This window comes from Rhamphochromis longiceps, linkage group LG20, assembly GCF_057381845.1.
Source record: "Rhamphochromis longiceps isolate RC_006_pf linkage group LG20, R_longiceps_female_GT1.1, whole genome shotgun sequence".
Taxonomy (NCBI): Eukaryota; Metazoa; Chordata; class Actinopteri; order Cichliformes; family Cichlidae; genus Rhamphochromis; species Rhamphochromis longiceps.
In genome coordinates this window covers 9,499,752-9,510,000 of record NC_140576.1, presented here as the reverse complement: position 1 = coordinate 9,510,000, position 10,249 = coordinate 9,499,752, and the positions used below count along the sequence as shown (strand labels likewise).

The window sequence follows — 10,249 nt, the reverse complement described above, 5'->3', positions numbered from 1 at the left end:
GAGTAAAAGGCAAAAGTAGGCTGATTAGTCAAGACAATGACTAACAAGTAACTTCTCCTGCTCACAGGCCTCATGACAGTCATTAGGATTTAATGTGTTTAAAATAATCTTAATGAGAGTAACAATCCAGCCACATAAGCTGAAGGCAAACAATTTGAATTCACCCAGCTGTAAAAACCAAAACTCAGACTTACAGATATTCAATTCATTAGGGAGCTTTCGTCTTACGCTGATCTCAAAACATATCAATATTTTTCTAAAGTAGTTCACACAATGAATATTCATACGTATTTTAACTGACATGCTGCTTTGTACTCTTGCAGGCTGACATATTAACACAAACTCTGACGAGGAGTGCATAACTAAGTACACATGAGTACTCCTCGCTATGTACTAGATGCGCCTGCTCCCAGTCATTCAAAACATGTACAGTATCTCACATCGATAAAAAAGAAAGCTTAGATGCTGTCCCTACTTGTGAAAACTGTCGTTTCCACAACACACTGCTTTCCTCCCGAGGTCCTTACATGCACATAAACTTATGTCATAAAGTTTATTGAACTCAAATAGGCACAGAATCAACTTTTCTTTCTTCAGTTTTGGTACATTGTGTGGTTGAATTTAGAACAGCTCTAGGCTTCATTTCTTTTGGTTGCATGAAGGTATGTCACAGCATGTAGCAGTCAAAGTTGGGTGAGTGACAATTATTGTTTGGTGGTGCAAGCAAAGGAAAAGAATGGGTTTCAGGGCGCAGCATGTCCTATTTAAAAGGCCCTTAAGATCCTAAAATTTCTCAGTGATGTAAAGTTTACCTGTCGGGGAAGCTACTAGTCCAGGAATGTTCTCTTCCCCGGATACAAGGACATTCTCTGGAAAGAGGTGCAGGACAGAATCCAGTGCAGGATGTTTTTTCAGGACACAGGCCAAATGTGCTCCTTCAATAATCTTCAACATATTATGATCTGCAAAAGGAGACATACAGCAAATTTACGTTGAATGTTCTGCACGCATTTCATGACAAATAGGCAAACTCTTCTTCGGCATGAAGCTGGACACTCTGGTGACAGTGGCAGAGAAAAGGACATTAAAGAAACTGATGGACATTATGGACAATGCTGGGCATCCTCTGCACACGGCCATAAACAACCAGAAGAGTCTGTTCAGTGACAGGTTGCTTCTCCCCAAGACAAGAACTAACAGACTTAAAAACTCCTTTGTCCCACACGCCATCAGACTGTTTAACTCCTCTCTGGAGGGGAGAGGGAGGGGAAACAGGAGGACAAAGGAGGGGGGAACAACTAAGCTGTAGTGCCTCTGCACCTCACTGTACAATACCTTGTGCAATACTTTTTGTAAATAGTCAACAGTGCAATAGACTCAATACTTGAAATGTGCAATTCACTTGTATTTTTATTTTTTATTCCTATTTATTCTATTTATCCCCTTTGTATATTTTATTTATATTTGTCTCTGTATTTATATATGTGTGTGTGTGTGTGTGTGTGTGTGTGTGTGTGTGTGTGTGTGTGTGTGTGTGTGTGTGTGTGTGTGTGTATATATATATATAACAGTTCTGTAACTGTAACTTTGGTCGTTGCTGTGCTTTTTTTGGAAGTCGAATTTCCCAGAGGAACCCACCCGAGGGATTAATAAAGTTCTATCTTATCTTATCTTATCTTATCTTATCTTATCTTATCTGAATCCAAATGAGAAAGATATGCTGTTTTACCCTGTCATTATCCTCAAGTTCCCCAGAAAAATGTTATCCATCTCCTTGGCACGATGCAATCTAATATTTCTCCAGAAGCAGGGATTCACCTGACACCCAACACACATAGACGCTTTCATTTTTCAATATTCCATTTTTGCTGTTCGTGACTTATGTGCAATGTTCCATTACACTCCAAGCATCATTTTCCAGGGCTGAAACTGAAATGACAACAATTCAACTTGGAAAACACGCTCGTCCAGAGGGGCACTGCAGCGTAGATGAGACACAAGGTATGAGCAATAAAGCAGACATCGTCATCATTCAAGGAGGTCGTCCAATGACAAGCAACAACCCACAACTCCTGCCATCAACACAAAGCACAGATCATTTGGAAGGTGAGTCAAGTGGAGTTTGATGCGCTGCGTATGTTGGTTTCCTTCAAGCCTGGCAAAGCATTGCAATCTTTCTCTCTGACAGGGTTAATGACTGCACCTTCAACAGCATCAGTAACAATCAATACATGATGCTCCATTCACTTCAGTAGCTTGTTTCAAGACAATGGCATTGAGGAACCTAAAGGTAACACATAAGCAGTAGAATATGCATATTTTTGAAAGTGGTTGCTGGAAATCGCTGTGAAATCGATTGCTAAAGCTCCAGGCACACTGACCTAGAGGCTGGTCAGTGACCTGCAGTAATAACTGATCAACCCAGTTCCACCCCATCTGATCCTTGTCCTGTTTTTAATGCCCATATCTAACCTTTCATGTACGAGTGGTGACATATACCAGCAAATATATATATGTCTACAAATGGAAATAATGTTTTTTGTTTGTTTGGTTGTTTTAATGATAGTGGTCATGACTGGATATGACTGATATATAAATATAATATATAGTATATTTAAAGGGGCAAGATCTGGGTATTAGAATACAAACACAAAAAGTTTTGAAAAGCAGATGATTTACAGTCTTGTAGAACCGTAAAGTGTCAATAAACACTTAATCATATTTTACCAAATTAACAAATACTAAAAATTACCCTTATAGATATATTTTTTTATTTAGTTATTTACTTTTCCAAAATTATATAATCTTAATTTTAGTTTTCATCTTAGGCGACCAAAATGTTTTGTTCCTGGCTATTATTTTCATTTCGTTTTAATTAATTATCATAACCTTGTTGCTAACTCTTCACCCACCATGTCTTCAGCCTCAAACTATTCAGGAAAAATATAAAATTGAAAAATATATTTTTACATCACAAGTTGGATCCATAACAGAGTGCTACAGTGTTTTACAAACTCTCAGGGAATCCAGGGTTCAAGATGTGATTAAAATTTAATGGGCAGATCCAACTGAAGGCAGTTTAACTTTAACCTCTAACACAAATAGACTGTTTGACTTTGGTTTGCTATTGATGTTAAATTCTACCACTTTGCTTTGAAAAATAATAATTAAAAAAAATTACCTTCTACGTTTTTTTTCTTTTCTTTTTTTTGATTTTGTAAATTCATCACAACAGTTAGAAAAGGCCAAACTACACTACAGTGTATGTTTCCTACATACAAGGTTAAAAATGAGCTCAGCCCTAACAGCACTGCAGTATGGTTAAAGATCTTTAATGCTTGCGAGTACTCACTCCGACAAGTAACCCCCCTGCAGTTTGGGGTTTTATAGGATTACCTTTGTGTCATTTCGGATCTTCCACAGTATGAGCCCTGCCAAAATATTCTCTGCAACTCCTCCTATCCTATTTATGGATACCCTTTTGTCTGCTCTGTGGAAGGCACAATGTTGTGCTTGAAACTCTCATCAGATTTGTACATTTCCTTTTTCGCCTTGCAAAGGAGTTGTGCAAACGATTAAAGACTGTTAATGGTATATGTTAATACAAATACAATGTCTGTGAATGTGCCCGCAAAAACTCAGTCTACTCTCTTCTTTAGACCAAAGCACCAGGCATCAAAATATGATGAGGCAGCACTGCAGTTATAAGAAAAACTACTCAAAATCCAGTAGTCTGGAAAAATTGCTGAATCTCAGCCACACAGAAGCAGTTTTTTCCCCTGTATGCATCAGAGTTTGGAAAATAAAAAGAACAAAGTTCACTGGTATAAAAATCTATCACAAACATGTATATTTAAGCTAAAAAAAATTAAATTAAAAATAAAAAAATAAAAATCAGCAAAACAAACAATGTTAGTTTTTCTCGTCCAACTGCACAGAATAATATTTTTATGAAAAGCTGTTGAAGTCCCAAAAAGGATGGACAGAACGTCCATTTCGGATGTAGACTGCTTTTCATTCATTTTCAGGGCAGCGCTAGTACCTTTATCGCTAAAGTCATTGAAAGGGGATTGAGAAGGAAAGAAGATGATGGAGTATATTACTGTGTTCCCCTCCCTGTCTATGACTCATCCCACACAAACCCTTTAACTCTCTCTACCAGTACAAAAAAAGTGCTTATGTCAAAATCCAACAAAAAAAGATGAAGTAGAAGAAGAAGAAAAGGGGTTTGGGGAAAATTCTAAGATTGTCGTACTGTGTCACCTGTTCTACAGACGTTTTTAGTGGCAACAGCAGCTCTCGCTAAAAGGGTGTTTCTTACCATGAACACACAGGAGGGAGGGAAAAGTAGGATGGGCAGAGAAAGGAAAAGGGAAAAGAAACACAGAACTTTCCTGACACAGATGGTGCCCAGGTGTCTGCAACTTTTTCATCTTTTATTTCGTGTTATTCATTATGCATCAAGCTTGGGTTTCAGTCAGATGCTGTGCATAGATTAGAAAACTACCCCAAAATTTCCTTACAGCAGAGTGTGGTACCGCAGAGTCAGTTGAGCAGCAACTTGGCAAGAGATGTGAAACCGAGAAACTGAGAGCGGGGGGAGGGGGGGGAGAGAACAAAAAAATGGCTCGGCATCAAACAGAGGTAGTGGTTTTGGGAGAAGGTTGTGTAGAAGAAGTAATAAAGATGAGAGCTTAGGCATTACTGAAAGTCAAGCACATACAGGGGCACTTGTTAGTTTAACATTTGCTGGCTTTATATTCATTTTTTGCAGTGAATCAAACTTACTACATTAAATACATAATTCATTATGTTAGGTTACAGAGTTTTTCAGTACAAGTTAAACTATGTCATTTTGATTGGAAGAGTGTAAGAAACATCAGATCAACTTTAGTCGTTTTGTTTTTTAAGATGCTCATTTGCTTCAACTGAATGATAAATAGGTACCGCAGCAGCTTGTGTCTACAAATCAGGCTTAACTGTACTGCATTCAGGTTCAGGGTGAATCAGAGATCACGGTGTGACAGCGACAGCCATATAATACTCAGCAGTGTGAAGCAGGCGTGTAATGAATGACATCACTCAACTGTGAGGTGAGCTATTAAGGTAACTACCAGCGGGAGGGAAAGATACTGTCGTCTGAGACATGATGAAGAGGGAAATATTGTACACAAGGGTGTAGAGACCACCTGTGAGATACAAAGGGATGAGTGAGAAGAGGATCAATCGCTTTTGGGACCTTGTTAATTCTCTTTAATAAGTGCAATGTTCTGGCTGTATTTACAAGACAAGGTACTAAATCATTACCAATATGATTATTAGGATTTACTATAATTAGCACATCTGAATCATATGGACTCCTGCAGGGAGGCGATACACTGGATAAAAATCTACAGAACTACTGGTTTATCTGTCGAAACCAATTCCTTTTATTTTGACTTTTTTAATTTGTTTTCTTTGATCAGAATTTAGAGTATACTCTAAATCAAGATCTAACAGTTTCCTAATGTGTGTGCATTAAATCATAATGACATTGGTGATATAGCTAATTACTCAGGACTATTTGGCAGAGCTGTTCAGCAGGAAATTTTTCAGTATTTTGGGGGGTAATTTGAGCTCCCAGACTATTAACTAAGTAAATAGATTCAAATCCAAGTCATCTGGCAAGTCCAAATTTCTCTCTCAAGCCTCACATCAAAGGTTCTATTAGCTACTTGTCCACTCACATTACTTAAAAATTTAAAACATTTATTTTATCTTAAAATGAATTCTAATAGGCCTGTGGTGATTCATCAAGTAAGTCAGATTACAAAAAACTGATGCAAATTCTTTGCTTTGCTGGCTCGTTTCAATCCACACAAGAATGTACGGCTCAGTGGTCACTCTCACGACCCGATCCAGAAACCCAGTTGGTTCTACGCATGAGAAAAAAATGTCTGTATTACCTTTACTGTATTATGTGCACTGTCGTTTTATTAAAAAAAAATAAAACGTCATAATAACATATTTTTTAACTGTCAGGTGGCAGCATGGTGGCGCTGTGGTTAGCACTGTTGCCTCGCAGCAACTCCACATCTGCCCGGGGCGTTTCTGTGTGGAGCTTGCATGCTCTCCCTGTGTCTGCGTCTGGGTACTCCCACAGTCCAAAGGGGTTTAATTTATTGGTGATTCTAAATTGTTCATAGATGTGAATGTAAGTGTGAATGGTTGTCTGTCTCTCTGTGGGCCTGCAACAGACTGGCAGCCTGTCCAGGGTGTACCCTGCCTATGGCCCTATAATAGCTTAGATGGGCTCCTACCGTGCTGGTGCAAATAGGCACCAGCCTATCTAGAGGAAGTTGATCTAGCTGCGACCAGTGCTGTGTTTAATCAGTTACCAAGAGATATACAGCAAGAAAAACCTCACCATGATGATGACTTCAACCTAGCTCAATTTGAGCCTCAAGGAGTTGCATCCGATAAAAAGCATTGTTTAAGTGCAAACTAAACATAGCAGTGACAAAAGCAAACACTTTTGTAGCATTTACAGCAATAACTCTGCTGAAAGCACTGAAAAACCTCCTTTTTGGCCACAGATAGGATTTTTAAGTGTGTAATTGACAAAATCTGTCATGACACAACCTTTCTATCCTCTTATGCTCAGACATACACAATAAATTAATGCATCATGGCTTCAAATAAGGCTATGCTAATGTGAACACAATGTACCATCTGTGTGTCCTCTCATCACATTAACAGGTCCCCAGAGCAGCTCTCGATCCTCATTTCAGTTTTTCTTCTCTCTGCGTCTTCCCCTTTTCTCCCAGTTGGTTGAGAGGAGAAGCTTAGATCAGGCCAATGAGCATACTGCCTCCCTTCATGCTTTTATCCTTTAAGACTTTCAAAAGCCCCACGGCAACTTCCTTCCTTTCATTTTTCCTCCTTTTCCCATTTCCTGCCTCTTGACCCTGACTCCAGCACTGGAAAATGGGGGGTTTTTGACTTCTTTGCTGCCACCATTTTCTCCTGTCTTAAGCTCTCTCCAATTCAAATTGTATAATGAAACTCAATACGGAAGGACAATTGTATGCCTTTTATATGAACTGTGTTTTATAGACTAGAGCAGTGTTTAACCATTGAAGCAAACTTTATCTTCTGCTGGAAGATGAAATATGTTTATCTAAGGTGTCATGTTTTTAGAGTCATGAAACACTTTTGTTTGTCTTCTTTTAATAAGGCCAGGCTGCACTAGTCTTTTTTTCCCAACATCTGACCTTATTTATCAGATAATTTACCCTGATGTTCATTTCAATTATATGACAAGAATTAGGTGTCTTTTATTTACTTTGCCAGTGTTTGTTCAGCAAAAAACAGAAGAAAATGAATAAAACAATTCTTAAAAAAGAATTACATTTCATCACATTATGACTGAGGTTCTTCACCCACAGGTGGCGCTGAAAGAGTGAAGTTAAAGCCAAAGTAGCTTGGGCTGGTGTGAAAATACTTTTGTCATATTAATCTTTTGCTCTGTCTACATCTTTGCTCCACTGGTTTTCTGATATAAAGGTCACCAAGCCTATGCCTAAAATTAGTAACAATTTAAGTGTATGTGGTCTAGTAAAAGAAAAATCTAAATGTCAAGACAATTCACATACACTTAAAGAAAAAAAAAGATGCTTGCTTACCCAGTATCACGGGTTTCAAATAAGTCTACAGCATTTCAGAATAATAATTCTCCCCTCATTTTATCACTGAACACTGTAGGTGCTTCACATTTAAATAACCCAGTTTTGCAATCCCCATAGACTGAATACAGAAGATGGACAAAGCCCCATGTGGCATCTCATATTGGTTTGTGATCTCAGTTTTGAAGCCTGTATTTTAGCTTATCACTATCACAATACTTAGATCATACGGTAGAGGACATAGTTATGCTAGAGTTTTGCTAGAAATCCTGGTTAGTAAGATGCATCTATAGACTGTATAAGTGCATCGCCAGACATATCTTGTAATTGTTAATAGACATATAGTTAAAAAACAAGAATTTCACTCACCAAAAGTGGAGTACAGACTTTTTATAAGGTATACAAAAGTAACCACACACCAATTTACATTATTTGACAGTTATAATAAAAAGACAGACACAACAGACATAGTTGAAAGCACAAGTTCACTGACCAGAATTAGCTCAGCTGAAGCCCAGCAGAACACTATCGCTACAGCTGCCTGTGTTGCCATCCATTTTACTCAACCAGAGGCAGACAGTCAGTGGTTATATTGGCACTACGACCTGCCATACTAGGCATTCATTATCTTTATAAAATTATGTTGTTATAACAGACTGTGAAACTTTTAAATACATCCATTAACCTTTACTTTCTATATAAACATACACAGAACACAATTTACTGTATGTGTGGGGGGTAAAAGCTCACATTTACGTTTCAGTGGTTTTAGGTGACAGTTTTCAAATAACTGATATTCTTCACTTCAACTTAAAGTTTTCTAGAATCAAAAAAAAATTACATGTTGAATGGGTTTAGAAACTTTCAGAGCATCAGTCAGCGAGGCCTGTCAGTTTTAAATGCATTTCCCGCCTTGCTTTGTATGCCATAATCTCGTAATAAGTTATATTAAAGAAATGAATCCTCTTTAATTAACTCAAAGTAATAGTGTGTTGGTCAAGTAAAAGCATAGCGTGACCATAATGTCATTTGAATGTGGCTGTAGAAATCTGTCACAACCTTAAATCCCATTTCTTTTTCTCCTGTCCAAAAGCACATGAACTTGAATTTGCTGACATTTGGATTGATTGGGTCCACTTTCAAACGTACGCTTCACTCACTCTTTCCATTGATCTATCTTTATTTTTATGTAGAGAAGAACCCCATGAATGCATTTTCCCATGAAAAATTGCAAAAAGGAAACAAAAGTTGCTACTGATTCATTTTAAGGCTTTATATTGTGATTTAGCAGACAATTCTCAGTAGATTGTTTTGATAAAGGCTGCATTTTGCCCCGCAAACAGTGGAAAGAATGCTTGTCCGGCTGAGTGTGCCTACAAATAAAGCACAAGTGGTGGCCTCAAAAAAGAAAATTAGGTCTATTCAGGGCCGTAGAGTGCGACCAATTTGGTCGCAAATGCGACCAAATTTTTCAGTGGTGCGACTAAAAATAAATATTTGGTCGCACACTGTTCCGGTAAAAAAAAAAAAAAATCTCTGCAACTCTCCTTGTGGTCAACAGCAGACATACATTATGCCCCTATCGTGGACTAAACCAATCAGAGATAGTCAGGGGCGGGACCTCTCTGATTGGCCGTGGTCCAGTTGAAAGTGCAGGTGGAAGAGAGAGCTTATAGCTTGAATAAAGCAATATCAATTCATTAACGGATTCCACACAAAGACCTAAACACAGAGCGGACCCGACACATCAGAATCAGCTTCGTCTTTCTCGGCTTTCTCACCCGACGGCCCGAACACGGACACGCTGTCGGAGCTTAGCGATTCTTCGGGTCCGCGCTGTGTTTACGTCTTTTTGCGCTGATTCTGAGCTGCAGGTTTTGCCTCTCTCCAACCAAAATTCGCCGAGCCAGCAGCAAAAGAAGCAGCAAACTGCGCTTCACATTTGATCAATGTCGTCATGAATTCCCTCTGACTTTTGCTGTTTTGCTTCCACCACGATAAAAATCCCACTTCCTGCACAGCTCTCTCTCTCTCTCTGTACTTCAGGAACAGTTTCCCGTCTCAAATCTGTTTTCTGCATTATTCATTCGCTTATTACCCACCAGTCTACCGTTGTTTACAGCGCTTTTTCTTTTTCCACTTAAATGACCTCGGACAAGAAAGCCTAATTTCTGCTGTTCAATACTGAAGAAATATAAATTTCTTAAAATTATGCAAAATTGTAGAATATTGCAGAATATTTTTAAGGTTATCTGCTATAAAAAGCCAGACCAGGAAAATCTCCTTCATGTTTTCCTGTGTTTTATTCTCAGTTACTTTCACACAAAGGCATCTGCTGTGATTTTCACAATTCTGATGAAGTCTCATGTGTATCAGTACTGATAAATGATCAGAATTATAATATTTCTGACTGTCTGAGGCTAAATTGAATCAAATCAGGACTTTGAGAACCGTAATCGAATGGATTATAGAAATCAGTGATGATACCTAGCCCTAGTGAGCAGCCTAGGCCTGAGAGAAGTGGATGTAGCTGTGGGTAATAAGAAAAGATGAAAAGAACTATTGATAACTTTTTTGTTAAGTTA

At 38.3% G+C, this 10,249-nt stretch overlaps 1 protein-coding gene across 3 annotated transcripts in view; it reads right to left on the bottom strand.

The window, feature by feature from the left end:
- Window positions 1–10,249, bottom strand: part of nphp4 (nephronophthisis 4) — a 184,374-nt gene that overhangs the window by 147,317 nt on the left and 26,808 nt on the right. For all 3 annotated transcript variants that reach the window (XM_085394895.1, XM_085394896.1, XM_085394897.1), the window contains exon 5: window positions 813–962. In XM_085394895.1, the coding sequence (XP_085251021.1) occupies window positions 813–962 (150 nt within the window). The remainder of the gene's footprint in view (window positions 1–812; window positions 963–10,249) is intronic.